Source organism: Phalacrocorax aristotelis, chromosome 1, assembly GCF_949628215.1.
Source record: "Phalacrocorax aristotelis chromosome 1, bGulAri2.1, whole genome shotgun sequence".
Taxonomy (NCBI): Eukaryota; Metazoa; Chordata; class Aves; order Suliformes; family Phalacrocoracidae; genus Phalacrocorax; species Phalacrocorax aristotelis.
Window position 1 is genome coordinate 88897816 of NC_134276.1, and position 21406 is coordinate 88919221.

The window sequence follows — 21406 nt, forward strand, 5'->3', positions numbered from 1 at the left end:
GCATCTAGGAATGATCTTGGTTGCCAGAGCCAGTGTCTAAAGGATGTGTGGTCTCTTTTGCCACTAAAATACTTGGATGCTTATAAGGATCTGGGATCAAATGGTTTTGCCAACTTCTATGAAGTTGGTGGCAAACTGAGAAATTGAGTCTGATGTTGAGAATCCAAGCCTAGTGCCAAACTCTCAGACAGTTACGCTTTTTCTGGAGATGCTTCCATGTGAAGTATGTTGGTCCTTTTTCTGGAGAATGAACTCAAGTATGCAGAGATCATCTCTGACATGACTAGGAAAGGTAGGGTGATGATAGGGTTTTACTTTTTTTTGTGTCTGCCTGTCAGCCGTTACAAAGGTGGCAGCAAATGAAAGATGGTTAGGCTTCATTGCAGCCAGCAGTATAAAGGTGGAAGGAATAGATTACCTCAGCTATCTATTACTGCTAATAACTGGACCCTTAAACATTGAGCTCTTCTGATGTAGAATTCATGGTTTTATATTTCTCTGTAGGAAAAGGTGCCAAAACATCTACGTTTGATAAAAAGAATGTGAAAAAATCTGTGGTGTCAAAGCCAAACACAATTAAGTCTATGTTTATAGCCAGTGCTGGGAAGAAAAACACAGATGTAAGTTTACATTTTTCAATTTACAGATTTCTAACTTGTTTGCAGTGTTTTAGTGGGAGGGGAGTAAAGCAAGGGCTTATTTGAGTTTCTTGTGTCGAGCAAGACATAAACTTCTATTACAATCTTTTGTGTATAGAACATTCCTGAAAACGTAGTGTGTGCTTTCTAGAAATCCTGTAGTCGTTTGCTGCTGGTCTCCTGATTGGGTTTGCATGTATAACTAAGAACTGTTCGGCTAATCTGTTGTCTTACAGAAAACTGTGGACCTTTCAAAGGATGACTTACTGGGGGATATTCTTCAAGATCTTAATGCTGAAGTAAGTATATTAATAAAATCTGCTTGAAACATCTTAATCCATTAATTTTTTCTTGTGGTGGAACGTATCAAGAAAATAAAGTTTGTCCTAAAACTAGACCATCTAAGATTGATTTCTTTTGTAACACATCTGCTTGGAATATTCCACGTATGTATGCAGCCTGCCTGTCCTCTCTACCTTGCAGAAGTTGCATGACTGTTTTGGTTTGATAAGCTAAAACTCCTGTGTCCTGATTAGAGATGGTTTATGTTAACGTGATGTAGAGCCTGTGCTAATGCAGCCTTCTAGGTTTTAGTCAGTTTGGAGTGAAACAGGACTTACCTGCCTCTTAATTGTGTATACCATATATGTGTATCCCCACGCTCCAGCCAGTATACTGTGGGATATTTCCATGTGGCATGTTTGGGTTTGTGAGAGGAGCTGAGGGAGGACTGTTTCAGCAGATGACATAGTCTGAACTTCTGTCTGCCGCCTCCTGCTTTCCGCAGTTGCTACAGAGAACCAGATTAATGCTTCCTCTCAGTTAGGAGTGCAGGATGGCTGCTGCAGCAGGGTTGGACTGTCTCAATGAGGTTGTTCCTCAGCATTACTGACTTTTCAATGAGTTAATGCCCCTTAGCAGGATTTCTTGAAACTGAAAGGATTGCTCACTCCTAAACCGTGAAACTGCTATAGTGGTGAGATACTGAATTGAAATATATTGTGTCATAATAAGCATAATGTGTTTTACAGAGCAATAAGTGGGTATAGATGTTCCACTGTAAAGTTGTTCTCTTGGTTTTGTGCGCTTACTGTTTTACTCCTCCCTATGACATCTGTTTGGAGTTATAATATCTTAGGGTATGAGAAACCCTCAAATCATTAAGCAAATGCATTTTAATCCTATCAAATTTTCTGGAGCATTGATTAGGGCAAATAATGCTACTAATTACACTATGGCTTCTATTTACTTAAGTAGTAGTTAGCTATTGGGTTTTTTTTTTGGCTATGTTCTGTAAAATTTCTTTTGTTATTAGCTGTTGGTAAGAATGAGTATAAAATATATCTACATGTAAATAAATTGAAATGGATTTTCCTCTAGCGTGACCGTGCTGAAAGAGCACTTCTGTCTTTCTCAAGGCATGTGTGCTCAGTACTACTGGCCATTATGGTAATTGTGCATTAAAGGCAGGGTTAGCTATTGAAATGCCCACTGTTTGAAAACTGTTTCACTTATGACAGTTTTTCTCTCAAACCATTTACCAAAAAAACCTAGTGTCTGTCTTTGTGGGTTGATTGCTCAGATAACTTTTTATGTGGCTGAGTTGTATATCAGGAGGTGTGTCATCTTGACAAATGAGAAATACTGGTGGCCTTCTTTCTCCTTGATATAAAACATTACTAACCAATGTGAAAGAAAACACTAAACAACACCTCTTTATTTTGTCACTTTCTCTTTTCTTTCAATATTCAGACTGTTCAGATAAGTCCACCACCAATTATAACGCTGAAAAGGAAAAGATCTGCTGGAGTACCACTGAATCCTTTCTCTGTGCAGTCCCAAACCCCTAAGGTAAAGGAAAAAATCAAAAAAGTTGTTATTAATAAGTATTAATCTGTGTTTTGGTTGATTTGAATACTGTTGTCTTTTGTTTCTGCTTCTGGAAATTACCTTTCTCATTAGCTTCCTTAGCAATGTTACTGTGTAACTTCATGCTTTTTTCATTTTCCCCTTCCATGTTAATACATAAACAGAATACAACTCTTTCTGTGTCTTTAGTATAGTAGTAGTCTGTAGCTGTTAGATTTGACAAGTGAAACTGTTCTTGTAATGTTAGGTGCATCACATGAAGGTGAGCTTCTGCTTTGTCTCTTTTTCCCTAAGAATAGAAAAGACCCTTGTGGCAAGGAACGAATGATGGGAAGTGAAATAAGCAGAAGAAAGAGTATTTGTGGGTGTGGAAAGGATAAGAAACTTATCTTCTGCAGAAATGGAAAGCAAATGGAAAATTGAAGCTATGGATAGAAGTTTACCCTAGTGGAAGATTTTGGAGTGAAAGGAGGGGCAGGCTGCTAAGGATGGAAGGCTAGCATTTTGTTAAGAGTTCTGGTAAATGAGAAGGACTTTACAGCTGGAAATACAATGAGGTATTTGGTAAGAGTCTGTAGAGGGCAAATGGAATACAGTAGATAAATCTGATTTGTGAAACCTTGTGTAATAGTGACATAATCTTTTACATTGAAAATAGTCACCAGTGGCATTTATTTTGTTGTGTTGGAGCCTAGAAGTAACTGAAAAAGAAAAAAGGGAAAGAGACAGTAAGAGAGGATCTTTGTCTTTATGGTGAAAAATAGTGGTCACTTCTAGTAGGAAACATTGAGAAGGAAATTAATCGCCAGACAGGCTGTTCAGATGATAGCTTCTGTGGTCCTAGGAGGAAGAATTGGAGATTTTAGACAATGAAACAGATGGAGGGTGAAGAGCGCAGCCTTAGAAAATAAATGAGCATAAAAAGCAAGATGGCTGTGATGCTTTCCACTTCAGGAAATGAGCAGAAATACAACTATGAATAAATTCATTTGGCTGAGCTAGCAAAAAATTGTTGGTGAAGGTAGATTAAGTAATGTTTGCTTTCTCTTTAAGGTGAGTGAAGGGCTGAGTTTGGTGTTGGCCACAGTAGAAGTAGTTGTACTGAGATGAAAACCTTAGAAATGGTTGTGTGCAATTCTAAATTCTATATCTGTAAATAACAGCTTTCCCTGAAGACAAGGGTTTTGGACCTTGCCACAGGTTAAGGGCCAGTAGATGCAGAGACTTGTTGTGGGTCACAGTGGAGGCCACTTCATATACATCTTCTATAAGAAGAGGTTCTGTAGCTGCTGCCGTAGTGGTGTCCTGTCTGAAAAACAAACCATGCTTAGTGCCCCGGAGCTCAGGCTTGCAGAGCATGCTGAAATGCGGTTTCTTTGTTTTCCTCGCTCTCCCTGTCATGTCTGTAGCATGAAGAAATCCAATGGAGAAGCACTCTCTAGACCCATAGTGTCCTGTAGACATCATGAACTCATTACTGTTATAAATGGGTGTAAACTGCTATATTGGCCTTTCCCAGTTGTTCCAGGCTCTGTCCCTGCCTGACATATATTGCCATACACTCAGCTGACACAGAGGTTTTAATTTAGGCATGGAGTAATGCTAAGTGGGAAAAACAGTGAAAGTAACCACAAACTTAACGTCAACATGGCCTGTTGTTTAAAATTATAGTATAAACACATCACAGCAGAAATGATACTGTAAAATTTAAAGTTTACTTTTGAGGAGTTTGAACTATCATGCTGCAAAATATGTGGAGCTTTTTCTCTAGTCCTGGTTACTGGTTCTGCAAATAGCAAGTGCTGGATTTTTTTTTGTCCCCCTTTTTTCCTCTTAAGAGAATTTTTTTATACTCATGTCTAAAATGTCTTTCAGGTAATCACCCCTATACCAAAGAAAGCTCCTGCTCATCTCAGAAAGCAAGCTCTTCCTGCAGCTTCATTTCCTCCTAAACATCCCAATTACACAGCAAAATCTGTCATGGTCTCTGAAAATGAGGATACCAAGTATGTGCAAAAAGCTACAGAAAATGGGGGAAGAGTGAAGACAATAGAAGAGAAGGCTATTGAAGGTATCAAAAGAAATCAAAACCCAGTTCTGGAAGCTCTTTAAATATGGCATATTAGTGTTAAAACACTTCTTAGTTTATGCTAGTTAGACGCTTAGATGGCTTAAATGTGATATTTTGTTTATATATTAATACTGTGTATTACATTAATGCATATAGTATGCTATCTATGCACACTGCTGTAGTATACAGTGTGTCATTTTAATGACTCAAGCCTTTAGTTGTATGTGCACTACTTCCAGATGATGATCAGGGAGTGATGGATTTTGATGAGGAGGACTTTGATGAACCTATGGAAGCAGAGCATGCGGAAACTATACCTGAGACAGCTGAAAGCTTGCAGAGAGATAAGGAAATTGAAATGAAGGAGACAGAGCAGCTGGAATCAGAGAAGAAGGAGACATCTGTCTTGTAAGAATCTCTTTTTTTTTTTTTCTTCCACCAATAAGCCTTAGATTTATCTTCATATTTGTCTTTGCCAATGGGATAATTGTGATACAGAATGATAATGCTATGTGATTTTTTTTTCGTAGGGATGATAAAAATGGTAATGCTGAACATGCTGATAGCTACTTAATTGAAAAATATTTAATGTTTTTGAGATTTGGCACATGACAACATAAAATATACTTCAGTAAGTTAAGGTGACTCAATGTGGGTGTTGAACAATGAATTTTGATGCCAATAAGCAAAAATGAGGAATTGCTAATGATGCTTATTAGCAGCTATGAAGGTATTTCATAATGTTAGTTGTAGTTAAAAGTATTGTCGCTAAAAGTAATTTCACATGGTAAACAGCTGTGTCTTTGGAAATAGGAAAACGGGTTTTCCCTTTTTTTATTGTTTAGAAGAATCTTGAATCATATTTTTTCGTAACTTGAAGCTGTAAAATATTTGAATTATCAAAATGACTTAAACATTTAATGTCCAAAAAGGTAGTTTTGTTGAAATAATCTGTTGTTCCCACTGAGCAACTTGTACAGACAGTTGGATGTATTTGTTATGTAAAGGCTTGAATGACTAAGGCTGAAATACCAGGTGAATGACTTTTAAAGCCTGTGTGTTGAGTACTGAGAACCATACTTACATGTGGGTTTCCCTTTGTCGCGCGCTCCTTCTTTTCAGAAGAAATTTGAGGAAGCCCAGCCGTTGGGAATGTTGCTTGGTAGTTGAAAGAGCAACAAAAGCCTTGAGAATATAGGGCTGAAAAAAAGTGAAATGGTGGGCGTTATAGCAAAGGCACAATTTTACTTCTTGTTTCTTTCTTCTTCTGCAAAACCTGCAGAAGTTGTTCTCTCCCAGATATCTCATGTTGGGACAGAATTGATGAGGATGAAGCTGATCTAGTCATGGCAGAGGTTCAGCTGGACCCCAATCTCCTTCCACTTGTGAATGGGGAAAATGATGATCAAGTCTTGAGATTTTATTGGCTGGATGCTTACGAAGATCAGTACAGCCAGCCAGGTAACTATTCAGTTAAAGGCAGAAAATGCCACTCGGAGTCTTTCAGTGTAACTGGGATTTCAGGCTTGCCTAAATTACAGCTAGATACCCCGCCTCTCTGTGCTCTATAACTTGTACCTTGATCATTTGTTTTTCCACACCTCTGCCCTCAGTGCAGTGCAGGGCACTATAATTGGGCAAAGTAAGATTGTTGTGTCTTGGTCTAGTATAGTAGTAGGGAGGTACAAAGGGAGCTACTAGCACTTCTCAATGTTAGTGACCCATTGGCCTTCTCAAAACCTTGTGCGCTCCAGGAATAAGCTGATACGGTTAATTTCTTACTCAGTGGTGCAACAGTTCAGCATGCTTTCTTCTTGTTTCTGGAAATGTAACTTAAAATTCTGGTGGATTATTAGAAAGCGGGTAAAATAGCAGCTGCATGATTTTATACAAAGGAAAGGTATGTCTATCAAGGGAGGGGGGTGGCCTGAAAAATATATGCTCTGCCTAGATCCCTTTATTCAACTGTCTAAATCTTGAAGATTGTCTCTGGATTAACATCCCTAAGATACTTTGATGCAGTTGGAGTGTGAATTCTGGCCCTCATTGTCTTAAAAACTGTGACATTCTGATCTCAGCCCTGACAAAAGTAGTCATGTTCACATCTGTTCTAAGCACTTCCCATCCGTCCGCTCATTTCATCAGCAGCTTTAGGATCTTGGATTTCTAATTTGTGCTTCATGGAGGTTTACCAGAAGGTTCTTCCGTATGTTGCTGAAGGTTTTTGAGGTTGATACTGTAAGCATTGAGTCAGATATGTTTCTCTGTTTCACCTTTTGTTGTGAGTTGGGATGCCAGACTTAAATATGAGACTGCTCTGGGCTGAACAGCTTGGTGATGGGAGTGGTAATAATCATAGATATCTTGATGAAATCAATGGCTCTAATACAAAATTGCTACTTTTAAAGACCCCACTATTGTTCTTGTTCTTTTTTTTTTTTCTTCGAAGTCAGTGGTTGCTGAATGGAACATAATTATGAAAAGATTTCTGTTCCTCGCATGCAAGGAGTGTTCTTTTCTCATTATGACTTTTTTAGGATTGAATAATAAAGACTGCACCTGTTTTCAATTAGTAGTGTAGAAGGGAAAATTTTGATACTGCTTTTTGTTAACATGTTCGTGATCTTTGTTTACGCCTCATTTGCTGTGATGTCAAATGCATTGCCTGAAGAGTAAATACTATAGCATAATCATAAGACTCTTTCAAACTTAAATGATTTTTTGGATGCTTACTTTTCATAACCCCGTTTACTATCTTAGGCAGAGAACTTGAGAATTAACATTTTAAAGAAATAAAAAATAAAAATTGCCTTTCCTTTCCCCTCTGCAAGACATTTTCCCTGTCCCTTGACTGTGCTTGCCTTTTGGTTCATTGGTAATACGATCTTTCTTTTCATAGACTTTGTGTTTTATAAGCTTTACTCCTATTTTCTTCTTTCTTTCTTCTTGCCATAATCAGGCTTACAGGGGTTAGGTCCTGATATCTTTTCTCTCATTTCTTGTTTTTTGCATATGAAATGCCTCTGAAAAGTCTTTGAAGTTAGCCTTGCTTTTCTTTGTGTGTGTGTGTGGGGCGGGAGGGTGGTGATGTGTGGGTGGGTGTTGGTCTAGGTGACCTCCAAAGGTTCCTTCCATCCTAAATTACACTGATTCTGTGATATCTGGGGATTAAGACCACTTATTTGTCCATGCTAGAGTTGATTGAAGTTTGTCTTTGCAATCCAGGCAGCCTTTTACCCTGTCTTTGACTGGCTCATGTATCCTCCTTTCTACCTCACCTGCTTATATTGTGCCTCTGACAGGTTATCTTCCCCATGCTCTTAATATTGCCAGCTGTTCAAGCGACCAACTCCTGGTTTGTGGTCTCTCCTGTAGTTTCATCTCTCTGTATGATACAAACCTATTTGAGTTTTTTAGCCCTTTGAAAAAAGGAAAAAAAAAAGATTGCTGGGGAGAACTTCATCTTCCCTGTTACTTAGATCTGTAATTTGAGCTCTTTCTAGATCCTTTTATTCAAACTGTCTAAATCTTGAAGATTGCCTCTGTACTAAAATCTCTAAGATGCTTTGTGCAGCTGAAGCTTGTATCCTTGCTCTTATCTTCAAAACCGCAACATTCTCTGTCCTTGACAAAAGTAGTCTTGTTCACGTCTATTCCAAGCACTCAAGAAATGGTTTTTCTTAGCCTGTCACTCCAACTCTCTCATCCATCTTAGTGCATCTTCACTGATTTATCTTTGCTCTAATGCAGTAAGAAAGGTGCCTTTACATCTGATAGATTGCGTGGCAAAGATAAATTATAACTCTTAACCAAGGACTTGTTTGTGCATTGTCAGACCAAGGAGAAATGCAGGTTTCAAAATCTTCCTTATATGAAATGGTCTTTCTGAGACAGTCTCAGCTCAGATATTTCTGCTTTCATTAATAGTAGTGTACTGTAGGAATAGTGTCTTTCATGTAATCAGATTCCAAATGACTTGGAGTGTGAAGGGAACTCAAGTGAAGCCAGGTTTTTGAGTTGTACTTGGAAGTTTATTTTACTTGTAATTCACAAACTACGTGAAAGGCAGCTAGCCTTGTTCCACATTATTTCAAAGTTTAACGCCACTTGACTAGCAGTTTGCAGCATTTTGTGCTAATGCCACATTCTCTCTGTTAGAGATGTGTGTGTGGAATAATGTTGTGGTCCATAGTGAAGTCAGTTGCACTAGTCCTGCTCTCTGCAGGCTTCCTGAATGTCTACCTTGGTTACCACTGCTGTCTTAGCACCCAGGATTTCTTGCAATGTCATACATCTTTTGCTGTCCTCATTTGTTAAAAATAGTCAGGTGAAAACTTTTTACAGATGATCAGCTTCTGGTTGTTGTCTTCAGAATGTATTTCTACAGGTTTTATTAGTAGTAGAGTCTTGATCTCATGTTACTAAAGTGTAGGAAAAATGAGTTAATTGTACTTGTCTAGCTGAAGAATGAAAAATTGTAGATGACACGTGTTTCAGGAATGATTGGCAGCACAGGCGTTCTGATTTTCTTCAGCTTTCCCTGACCTCTCTCTCTCCTTCTTCCCTCTCCCCATGAATTACCAAACTAATGGAGGTAGAATTCTGTTCTGATACTCCATTTCTGAGACTGGCTGTGTGATGCCATTTTGAATTTCACATATTGAGGTGTTACTATAGTGATGGAGGTAGGGGCATGAAGAACTATACAGGCGTCTATCTGTACAGCTGGAGTTCAAAATAATTTAGAATGTGCTGATACGTCGGAAAGATTTGTTGTTCAAGGACCTAAACCAGAAGTGTTTCTGTGCAAGAATACATAATAAGCTGCTTTAAGCAACATTAAGAGTGACTAATTTAAGAATTGCATATTGAACTTTTTGTTCTGCCCTGCTTCCTTAGGTGTGGTATTTTTGTTTGGCAAAGTTTGGATTGAATCTGCAAACACCTATGTCAGCTGTTGTGTGACAGTGAAAAATATTGAGAGAACAGTTTATCTACTGCCACGTGAAACAGTAAGTGTATCTTTTAAGCATGTCAAACATAAGTACCTTTCATTCTGCTTATGGCAGGTTGAGTTCTAGTATTGTGTTTATGGGAACTGTTGAAGCCAGTGCTGTCTGATGTAGGTGGTAAAGTACAATGTATACATGGTATATCACCTGTGTGATGCAGAGTAGAGCGTTGCTGCTTCTTCCCCGACCCTAACGAACAACTGCAGACAAATTGTTACCTTTAGCCTTGCTGCTTAGGAAATAAAGTTGTCCTGAAGTATTATTAGAAAACTTTGTGCTTTTTAAACACTTCGTTTCAAATAGTGTTTTTCAAATTTGGGATTTCTTGGCTTTTTACATTGTAGTTTTCCCTTAAAGAAAAGAGATGTGATTCATAATAGCAAAGCAAAATTCAACTTACTGGTCATGTCTGGTGATGTTTTTGTTAATTTGTAAAACCTGACTTCTGTTTTTGAGGAAATCAACCTATCCACTGGCAAAGAGATGGAGACTCCAGTAACTCTAATGAGTGTTTTCAAGGAATTTAATGACTGCATTTCACCAAAGTACAAGATCATGAAGTTCAAATCCAAGGTTTGTCTACAAGCATCCTATTTGGTTATTTTATTTTGTTCTAGTTCTTAAGGGGGGGCGGTCTGTTGAAACACTATCCAGTCAGGGAGGTTATGCTGAAATGCAAATATATAACTCCTGACATGTGTACCTGCTTGTGAAAGCCATCCCAGTGTCTTCCCAAATATCCATACTCCTTTAAGAACAGTAAATCTGCAACATGATTGTCCCACCAGAAGTTTAAACATACTGCTTCTCAAAATACTCATTCATTAGCTTTTTTGAAACTGGGTTGGATGTCAGGCTGTCCGTCTTGCTTGACGACCTATTTCTGAGAATATGGAAAAGATAGAAGTTCTGATACCTAAAGCCTTCCTATCAGCTCATGGTGTCAAAGTGTAAAGTGAAAGATTGTGTTGTCCAGCAGATAAGTCAGTGCGCTGGGATTAAACTGTCTTTGTATTTGACCAGGTGTCATATTGAACTTTATCTCTTGGCATGTTTCATCCTTCTTCTCACCCTTGCAGATTTATCTTTTTAGAATGCGTGCTGTTTGGAGCAGGGATTGTCCTAGTGCGTTTGTACAGGGGATAGCAGGTTGTGAGGACTGTCATCCAGCCTTGAAACCTAGGCTGTTCAGGGCTTAAAGTTACAGGCAGTAGGCCTATAGTGTTATTTTGCTGTGTTCTGTTTGCTCAACAAATCCTTAAAAGAACATTGGAAAAGCAAAATGTTGCTATAATGGAAAATTTGTACATACATAGTACTTGTCATAACTCTGCAGGAAAAGAGCTGATATCACCGGTAGTGTTTCAGATTTGGACTGAACTAATTTGCTAGTGTGAGAAAGCTTTCTTGTTCATTTACGCTGTGCATTTGTCTTTTGGCAGGGGTGGAGAGTTTGTGGGTGAGGAAAGGTGGCTAACATGCAAGTTAGAGAAGATTTGTTCAGAGTTAAGTGTTCAGAGACTTTTCCATTTCTTGAAGATGTCATTAGTTGGGCAAGGCTGCCTTTCATTGTAATTACTGGGTGGTGTGGAATTACTCGTAACCTCTCCCAGGCTGTCAATCTTGTGACTTCCTATAATTCATTCCTGAATAGTTGATCAGGAAATGGGATGGCAAGTAAAGATGCAGGAAGAATGGAATTTAACAATATGTAAATGAAAGTATAAAAAAACAAGTTTACATGGTACTTCAGGTTGGAAAGACCCTCAGGAGGTCATCTAATCCAAAGCCAGAGTACTTCAGAAAGTGTAAGATGTTAAAGTGAAAATGTGAGCAGTGTTCCTGAGATGGCAAATCCATGCAAGAAATGACACCTTTTCATTAACATGTAGCATTATTTACATCATTCAGGGAAAATGCAAGCTTCATTAGAACTTTGTAAAACTTTTTTTTTTGTTCTAGTTGATTTTTCTCTCTCAAAACTGATGCAAATATAGATTTTTCAGTTTTATCAGTGTTATTTCTTTTGTATATTTGATTATAACTCAGCTGTTATGGACAGGGATCAGAAAGGAATGAATTTAACAATAGGTAAAAAACAAGTTTGTAATAGCTCACTGTTCAAAGATCCATTCAGGAATGAGGGAGGAAACTCAGGGCAAATCAATTATTCCTTAAAACAGAGGATAGAAACACTTGTCTAGAAATGGAAGGAGGGGGTAAAGCCTTTGAAAAGATGCAGATCTGCTAACAGAATCCTATGAAACCTCCACCTGTTCCATGGTGTGCTAAGAAAGAATAGTGTGACTGAGGTAGTGGAGTAATATAGTTCAACCTTCAAAGATGGCTTTTAAAAATCAAGGTAAACCATATGCAGGAAGTATTTGAACTGTTATTTCTGATGTTAGTTCGAAGCTTACAAAATTTTGCTGAGTTCACACAGAGCTTGGGGTGAAAGACTCAACTGTGGTCAAGGTGAATGACTACAGCACATCTGGGGTCTTTGGGTGTAGCACAGGAGTGATCCCTAGAAGGAATAGGGAGGTAGCAGCACTAAGGCACTGTTCAGATCTTACCTAGAATATTATAACACTTGATCACCCTGATGAAGAAAGATCAACTCAGCTGACAACAGGTACAAAAGATGGTAATTAGAAGGATGAGACAAAAGGAGAATCAGTTATGCCAGAGATAACTACGAAAGAGCTTTAATATTTTTTTTTGCCTAGTAAAATGAAGAGCAATGGTAAGACCATTTTGCTCTTTATAAACATAAAAAGAGGATGAGCAGCAAGAAAGCTATTTAAAGGACAGCTTTAGCAAAAGAACAGATATATAAATTTTAATTCATGAATAAATTAGGCAGGCTAGTTGGGGATGCAGAGAAGCTCTGGAATAACCTGCCAGAAGTGTTTCTAAACAGTAAGAATTCAAATTCTGCTTGAATTAATTAGACTCTGCAGTAAACTGAATTTTACTAACATGGTAGAAGGCTATCCAGCTTTATTTTACTGGCATAATTTTCTGCTTATTTTGATAGTTACTGCCTCCTGGAAGGGTGTAATGAGAACTGGAGCTAGCAGGAGGGTATGGCACTAGTAATGTGGGGGATAAGAGAAAAGATAGGATTGGAGAGCAGGGCTGTTGGTGGGGCCTTTGCAGGACTATTCAATGAAAGTATTACAGCAACTCAGCTCTTCCAGTTGAATAGAAAATCGACTGTGAACAAGCGGCACCAAATCTGGCCAGGCTTATATCTCTGCAGCAGGAGGTCCTTTTGTTGCCTTCAAGATAACTGTGGAAGTAGTGGGGTTGTCCCATTACTGCACACTCCTTTCTTTTGTTCCTCTCTAAGAGACTTCAATTTGCCTGCTTAGATACCTTATTAATATCTTTTTCGTAAGGAGTTACCTTTCTTTTCATTGCAGTCATACCACCAGAGATGATGTGTGGTTATACAGCCATTGCATCTGTATTTCCATAGGGGTGTGCAGGGCTCTCCAATTGAAATGGTAGGAGTGCTCAGCTGAGTGAATGTTACAAAAAAGTGATCGTCACACAGTTGTGACTATGTGTGATTAAGAGCTAATATGCTTTAGAAGAACTCCCCTGCTCCATCATGTACAGCCAGTGTTCTGCTACTGTGTTGTTAAGGGTTGGTGTTTTGAAAGATTTTTAAAAAGCTAATGGCAATATTGCTCAGGTGAGCAGAGCACTTGTGAGCAATGCATTTAGAGTAACATAGAGTCTCAGTTTTGGCATAGTACTGTGAAACTGAGAAACTCTTACTCTTCCATCATTAGCTGGAAATCAGAACAGTTACTAGCATACCTGCCATGTACCCAAAGCTATTTTATTCAAAATACCCAGGCCTGTGATGATGTGGAGAAAGCCGATATTTATACACTGAGACAAGGGGGGGTGTGTGTGTGTGGGGGGGGTGCGTGCGTGTGTGTGTGTGCGTGTGCGTGCGTGCGCGCACGTGCATCTTGGCCTTGCCAGCACCAAACTTTCTCCCTGTGAACAGATACACTTAAGCCATATCACTTCCTCCTGCACCTGCTGCTAATTGTAGCTTCAATGGGTTGCACTGCTGCCAAGTTAGCAAGTCTTCACAAATCAATTTGAAAGCAGCCTTACTCCACTTAGGAACTTAGCAGCTAATCACTGCTGCTCATTTCTGCTCTCTGAAGGGCCACTTGAAGGGCAGATTACTCTGCAGCAAAGCATTCATTCACTGCAGTTATGACCAGACGCTTGTGTAATTGAGCTGAGCTCTGTGGAATAACGCAGATGAATCACTGCAGCATACTATTTTTACACTATGTTCAGCTTGTGTTTGCAACAAGAACTTGTTTGAAGCCTGAGAGGGTTTTTTAAAATTAAAAAAAAAAAAAAAAAAGGGTGGGGGGAGCACCAGTAATATGTGCTAAAAGCAGTGCATTGCCATCTGTTATGTTACAGCTATGATGTGCTGCTCATGTGAGGTGCTGCTTTGGCTCAACAGTTCAGATCTACGTTTGCATGCTAATTTGTAATGCTGCTCTGACTTCAGAGTGGTGCTGTTGTACCAAGTTATATTACTCTTCTGTTTCCATGTAGCTGTTGATGCCATAGTTGTTTCTGGATTTGCCTTCTTACTATTTATAGCAGTGGGCCCTCTCCTCTCCTACGCAGGCTTTGCAGCCTTAAAACTGCAGCGTTAGGAGAAGTAGCAAGCTTAACTGTTCATTGTAGTGCTCTGAGGGAGCTAGTGCTGATGCTATTAATTTAAGGAAAAAAAGCCCAACACCCTACCCCAAAACCAAATAACTTTGAGTTTACCTAAATGTATTTTTGTTTATTTGTAAATTTTATGCCAATTTATGGTGACTTACTAAACTTACTCCAGTGGTGTATTATGCTGACTCGTAGACTAATGTGCTGAATTTAGTGCACTGTCCAGTGGAAATACGCTTTTTAATTTAAGGGGCCTCTAGGAATTCTTATAGTAAGAGTAATGTTCTAGCATAGTTATAGGATAACATGATAATATCTAACAGCGGTGCAGATGGTTTGAGAAGTATTACAGGGCAGAGCATACATATTAGAGGGTAGAGCATGGCATTTCAGCAGGTACCATAGCATTGCTGCACTGGATATTGGAATTATTTGCAAAATTAAGGTAGTTATTCTTAGAAACTGACACGCTGTGCATGTTGTGGAAAATAATTATTGTTCTTGAAGAAAGCAGAAGTGATACTTAACTTTCAGTGAAGTCGTACTGAACTTGAGACTGCTTTAACTATCTCTGTTAGAGATATGTAAACAAACTTGCCTACTTTCTAGTAAAACCCAAGTCACTCAAATGAAAAATACAATACTGTCATAGGAATTATTCTGTTCTAACCATGTAATAAAGTAAATAGCTGGCAGATGGTTGGGAAATCTGCTCTCTTGAGTGCTTCTCTGAAGTGCCAGTACACTAAAGCATGCAGTATAAAAGGAGGAACTGTGTGCAGTTACAGGGCTACAATCTCATTAGGCTCACGGACATGTGGTGGGTAAGATGTGGTTAAGAAGGACAGGCTGGGCTGGTGAGGAGGGGAAGTCCCTTTTACATGTCAGAGCAATGGAAATGCATGGACCCCTTGCCTAAGGGTGGGCAAAGAGCTGTCAGGTGCTTATGGGTCAGGATTAGAGGGCAGACTAATGGAGGTGACATCATCATGGAGAAAGGAAAGCCGAAGCCCACCTGGAGGTGAATCTGGTGAGGGAGAAAAAGAGCAGTGGTACAGGAGGACTAGGAGAAAATGTGGGCCTGCTGCTGAAAGGGACAGGGAGTGTGGTGACAAGGATATGGAAAACGCCAAGATACTCAGTGTCTTCTACACCTTGGTCTCACTGCCAAGTCCAGCCTTTTAGGAATCCCTGACCCCAAGAGACCAGAAGGAAAGCCTGAAGCAAAGAAGACTTGTCTTAGGTGGAAGTTAGGGAACATTTAAATAAACTGGACAGACACAGGTACATGGGACCTGATGGGATGCGCCCATGAATGCGGAGGGAGCTGGCCAATGTCATTGCAAGGCCACACTTGCTTATCTTTAAAAGGTCATGTTGATCAGAGGAGGTTCCCGAGGACTGAAAGAACACAAATGTCAAAGCTATCCTCAAGATGGGCGAGGAGGAGGAGATTCTGGGAAACTAGAGGCTAGTCAGCCTCACCTCGAGCCCTGGGAAAAGGGGATGGAGCAACTGATTGTGGAAAACAACCATTTTCCAGACACACAAAGCACAAGAAGGTGCTTGGCACTGTTCGGTGTGCATTTACAAAGAGGAGATCATGCTTGACCAAACTGATAGCCTTCTGTGGAGAGATGACTGGCTTGGTGGACAAGGGGAGAACAGTGGCTGTTTTTTTTCTTGACTTTAGTGAGGCTTTCAACTCTGTCCCCCGTAGCATCCTCAAAGACAAACTGATGAAGTATGGGCTAGGGAAGTGGACAGCAAGACCGACTGAAAACTGGCTGCACCGCTGTTCCAAGGGTTGTGATCAGCAGCACAAAGTCCGAGTGAGGCCAGTCCCTCACGGCGTACCCCAGGAGTTGATACTGGGTCGAGTCCTGCTTAGGTTCTGTGTTGATGACTTGGATGATGGCACAGGGCGCACCCTCAGCAAGTCTGCAGGCAGCACGAAACCAGGAGGAGTGGCTGATACCCCAGATGGGTGTGCTGCCGGTCAAAAGAACCTTGACAGGCTGGAGATGTCTCATGACCTGCAAGGATCTCATCAAGTTCGACAAAGGGAAACGACAAGTCCGGCACCAGGGCTGAAATAACCTCAAGCACCAGTAGATGCTGGTGGCTGACTGGCTGGAAAGCGGCTGTGGAGGGAAGGACCTGGTCGTCCTGGCAGACATGAAGTTAGGCAAGAGTCAACAGCGTAGCCTTTGCGGCAAAGGCAGCTGTGGGCACCCTGGGCTGCATGAGGCAGAGCGCTGCCAGCAGGGTCAGGGGAGGTGATCCTTCCCCCATACCCAGCCCTGGTGAGACACATGTGGAGTGCTGCGTTCAGCTGAGCTCCCCCTTACGAGAAAGGCGTGCACGTACTGGAGCAAGTCCAGCACAGGACCACCAATGTAATTATAAGGCCTGGAGCATCTGTTGTGTGAGGAGAGGCTGGGAGACTGTGACTGCTCAGCCTGGAGTAGAGAAGGTTTGGGGTGAGGGATTGGTGGTGCAAATGTTATTATAATAAATAGTGTATAAAATCTGATGGGCAGGAGTAAAGATGCCTCTGGCAGACTCTTCTCATTGGTATCCAATGGGTGACAAGAGTGATAGGTACCATTTGAAATACATGAAATTTATTGGAACATAAAACACTTGTTTACTCTATAAAGAGATGTGGCAGTGGCCCAGGTTATCCAGAGAAGCTGTGGAGTGTCTGTCCTTGGGAATATTCAGAACTGAACTGGAGAGGGCCCTGCACAACCCACTCTAGTTGACACAGCTGTGAGAAGGCGATTGGACCAGATAACCTCTGGACATGCCTTTCCTTCTCAGCCATTATGTGATTTTTGTGGTGGTCTGCAACCACCAATTTTCATGAGCGTGTCCGAAGCCTGTGAATTTACAGACCATTTCCGAGTTGCCTTAGCTACTAGGCTTTGTATGTGTTTTGTTTTGTAAAGGTTAAGATACTTGTAAGTCAATTCTGTAGAAACTTTTTATGCTAAGAAACTTAAAGAGATTAAATACAGGTATTAAAACGTTCTTGCTATCTTTAGATGTTTATATTCACTTGCAGAATTGGTAATATATGATTAAGCCCATGATATTTGAGATGTATGTTTTGGCTGGCCTTTATTTATTTAGCTTTCTTACTGGACAGAATGAATATTCAATTGGAAGATACTGAAAAAATAATCCATTTGTTTTATACAGAAAGTGGAAAAATATTATGCTTTTGAGATCCCGGATGTTCCAGCAAAATCTGAATACTTAGAAGTTAAGTATTCGGTGAGTATAATTTATCTGATGGAAGACCATAACCTGCTTTCTTACCTAATAAAGAGATTTGATTTTACTTAAAAAAAAACAAAACCAAAAAACAACTTTGCAGGATTTGATCTTTAGTGGCTAGTGGCTGTACCTCTGTTTCAGTAGCTAGTTGCTCATTGTCTTGTAATGGAGAAAAAAAAAAAAAAGAGGTTAATACCTAAGCTTATGGCTTTTTTTGGTCATCATTTGTATGTTGGTTAGTCCTTAACAAAACCAGTTTATTACTAGGTAACCTATAACATGTTGATTTGTTAGCATATTAGCTCTATTTGTGTAAATAACGCATGAGGGGAAGAACAACTTCCTACAACTACTGCATTCCTCCCACCTTCTCCCCCAGTTATAATTTGCTTATTGATTTACAACAATCTGCATTCCAGTTATCCAGCTTTATTTTTTTATCACCTTGCCACTGAATCAACTAATCAGTCAAACAACCCGTTAGCTGTATTCAATCAGGGCCCGAAGTACCTAAGATGTTTTAAATTACTTAGTACCCTTAAATGTTCTGTTGAATCTGTGTCCAGAATATAGCTGATATCTCTGCTTATATGGCTCTTGCAAATAGTAGCAGGGTGAGAATGACTTCTGTTGAAGAGTTGTAAAATTGAGCAGCAAAGATGAAAACAAAAATTCTCATGAGAAAATCAGTAGCTGTTCTTCATTAGCGAAAATACTTGATTTGGTTTCAAATGTAAGAGATTCAGCAGTCTTGAAGCTATTTGGTCAGCTGCTGAAATAGCCTTTTTAAACCGTTTCTTACATACTAGTTCTAGGTGGAAAAGCAGCATCCCATAGAGATTTGCTAGCTATCTCAAATTTTTCTTTAGTTGTGCAGAAACATTTTACCCAATCTTTAAATGACAGACAAGATTAAACCTGTAGCTATCTAATTAAGTTTACAACACAAACAGTTTCTATGTTAAAGTGGTTATTGAACATTGTTGTAGGCTTGGCTGATGATAATATTTCTCTCTTACATCCAGCATGGATGAAGAACTTTTGCTTCAGTGCATTTTTACATTACTGTCCTGATTTTGTTATGCACCTATTTAGGTTGAGTCAATAGTGTAATTTCTTCAATTACTGTAAGGTATTATGGGTTAAGGCTTCGCTTGTGGGAAATTACAGTGATTTCAGGTATTGTGTAGTTTTGTTAAGGTGCTGTCTGAATATAGCGTGTCAGCCTTGAAGACTTCTGTGGGGTGAAATGACTCACTGCTTTCTGTTACTTCTTAGGCTGAATGTCCTCGGCTTCCTCAAGATCTGAAAGGACAAACATTTTCACATGTATTTGGAACTAACACCTCTAGCCTGGAACTTCTCTTGATGAGTAGGAAGATCAAAGGACCATGCTGGCTGGAAATAAAAAATCCACGTATGGTGGTTTGCATGTGAAATACTTGGTTGCTGGAAACACACATAAATATAGATGGGGGGAGGAGGGGAAATTTAAATTATATGGATAAATTATAATTTTGTAAATTAACCTTGCAATTTATCTGTGTAATGTTCATTATCTAGTACAAATTTTAACTTACTCTTCCTTTTTTGAGTGAGAGCTCTGCCCATATAAAGCTGAACACTGTACAGATGAGATTATAACTTTGAATGGCAGTGAGAGGGAACTATGTAGTGCCTAGCACCTACTCTTTGGTGCCTACCCTAAAGCCACATAGGCTGAGCTAGTTTCCTTGAAATTCATTCCTCTTTCTTCTCTTGACAACTTAAGGTTCCTGGTTTTAATGTAAATGTATCTTTTTAAGAGCAAAGCACTGCTAGATGTTTTTTTTTGTTTGTGTGGGTTTTCTTCTGGCACTCAGAAAAGTTCGTGGTGTGGAGCTTTTTTAGTTTGAAATCCTTTCTGCCTCATGCACTCAAGTGTGCGCTGCTTGCAGGTGGTTATGCTGCCGTATTTTGGCTTGGTTAGAGCCCTTTATTCAGTGTGTGCTGCGTGTTCCCAGGAATGTAGGGAAGTTGATCATACTGGACAAAAACTACATCTATTAGTGCATCTCCATGGGGCGCTTCGCATATAGAATTGATAGTATTGAATGCTGCCACTGGGAGGATTCTCCTCTTCAGAACCTTGCTTAGTCACTGACAAAGCTGATACAAGTAAGGATTTTGAACTGGAATAGACAAGACAAATCAGTGACTGACAGAAGATGGATTAGTTCTGATGGGTTTGTCACCAGACATTGGCAAGCATCAGTATACTTCCTGGCACTGATTTTAAAGGCCTAAGAGTGGCTTTTCATCTGTGCTTTTCACCCAAGAATTGACCTTGCCTATGTTTTGGCATCTTCTTTCTTCACCTGAAAAGACTCCAGAGCTGTTTCGTTCCTTGTTTCCAGTATGACAAATGTTACTGCAATGATAACTAACAGTTCAGGCAGTATTCAATTTTCCTTAATGCTGATGTGCATTATCTCCCCTTACACTATCTTGTCTGTGCTCAGATACTGATTCCAGCTCAGAGTTAAATGGTAAATGAAGAAAGCTCTTTTTTTCCCATTCCCTTATCTCCATTACAGCCTTCAGATTCCAGCGAGAGTCCATATCTTGATAGCAAAATTGCTCATTTCAAAACTGTGGCATGCCTACTCTGTTGAAAACTGTTTGTTAAGCTGGCTAGATATATTTATGCAAATTTCGGTAGTCATTGCACTGGATTTTGTGCCCCAAAGCTGATTTTTGAGTGTGTGTGTCTAGTTTACCACAGTCTCTTGCTTTCTTGTGTAGGTTCTCTTCCACACTTCACGTAGAGGGTCTCAGGGGTAAGAAGCGTACCTGGAAGGTTTAGAATAAGTGAGTCTCCAACCATTTGATCAGAGACCTACCACTTCTCCAAAAACTGTTATCACTATTCGTGATGAACCTGTCTTTGCAGTTTTAGTATTGGTGCTAGATAGCACCAGAGCTTTTCTAGAGCAGCAGTCTCCAAACTTGTTAGACCGTGCACCCCATCAGTAAAAAATTGGGCATGTATCCCCCCAATACATAGATATTTATTTATAAATTATATTAATATACTACTGTACTAATATATTTATGTACATTATAAAATAAACACAAAAATAGAAATTAAAAGGGTTGGGTATATGAAATAATAAACACTTTTAAAGTATTTATTAATGGTACAAAAATATTTTCTTCCCCCACCCCAGTGGCTTGTCTTATATACCCCCTGGGGTTCATGCACCCCACTTTGGACACCACTGCTCTATAGAGTGCTAGTTGAAACACTGGTTGTTAAGATATTGGAGATCAAAGAAAAAAGGTTTTAAGGAATTGATCACGTGTCTTCCTTTGGAGAGATCATCAGTGTTTTATAAATTAAGATAGTTCAGTCACTTGCATTTAGAGCAAGGAAAAATAGAGAAGGTAAATTTGTGCAGCGGGGTCAAATGATTTTGCAGGGAGTAAGATAACCAGGTCGACCAACAGTTGTCTTCAAAAGGTTAGTCCCTCAGAAATGAAACATCTGCTTCCTCCAACTGCATGTAGTGAGTTACCTCAGCAGCATCTTTTGTAAATGATCACTTTTTTAAAAGCAAATGAAGAATTACAGAGCAAAATGTTCAAATGATAATGGGTGGTGAACATGTCTTCCTCTCCCCCCGAGTTTTTGAGCTCTTGTACGCTCTATGCCTAAATAGCTTTCTGTGGCCTCCTTTTACATTTTAGGATAGCTTATGCTACCAGGGTAGGATGAACTCTTTTTATGTCATCCCCTGTCTTCTTATTTCCATAATCATGTTTGTGAAGGA

General features: G+C 39.6%; 1 protein-coding gene across 1 annotated transcript in view; it reads left to right on the plus strand.

Annotated features, from left to right (window-relative positions):
- POLA1 (DNA polymerase alpha 1, catalytic subunit) overlaps nt 1–21406 on the plus strand; it is a 205300-nt gene that overhangs the window by 3884 nt on the left and 180010 nt on the right. The window contains exons 5-14 of the mRNA XM_075097393.1: nt 505–620; nt 875–937; nt 2391–2489; nt 4383–4578; nt 4818–4986; nt 5861–6039; nt 9478–9590; nt 10047–10163; nt 17517–17591; nt 18873–19011. Coding sequence (XP_074953494.1) covers nt 505–620; nt 875–937; nt 2391–2489; nt 4383–4578; nt 4818–4986; nt 5861–6039; nt 9478–9590; nt 10047–10163; nt 17517–17591; nt 18873–19011 — 1266 coding nt within the window. The remainder of the gene's footprint in view (nt 1–504; nt 621–874; nt 938–2390; nt 2490–4382; nt 4579–4817; nt 4987–5860; nt 6040–9477; nt 9591–10046; nt 10164–17516; nt 17592–18872; nt 19012–21406) is intronic.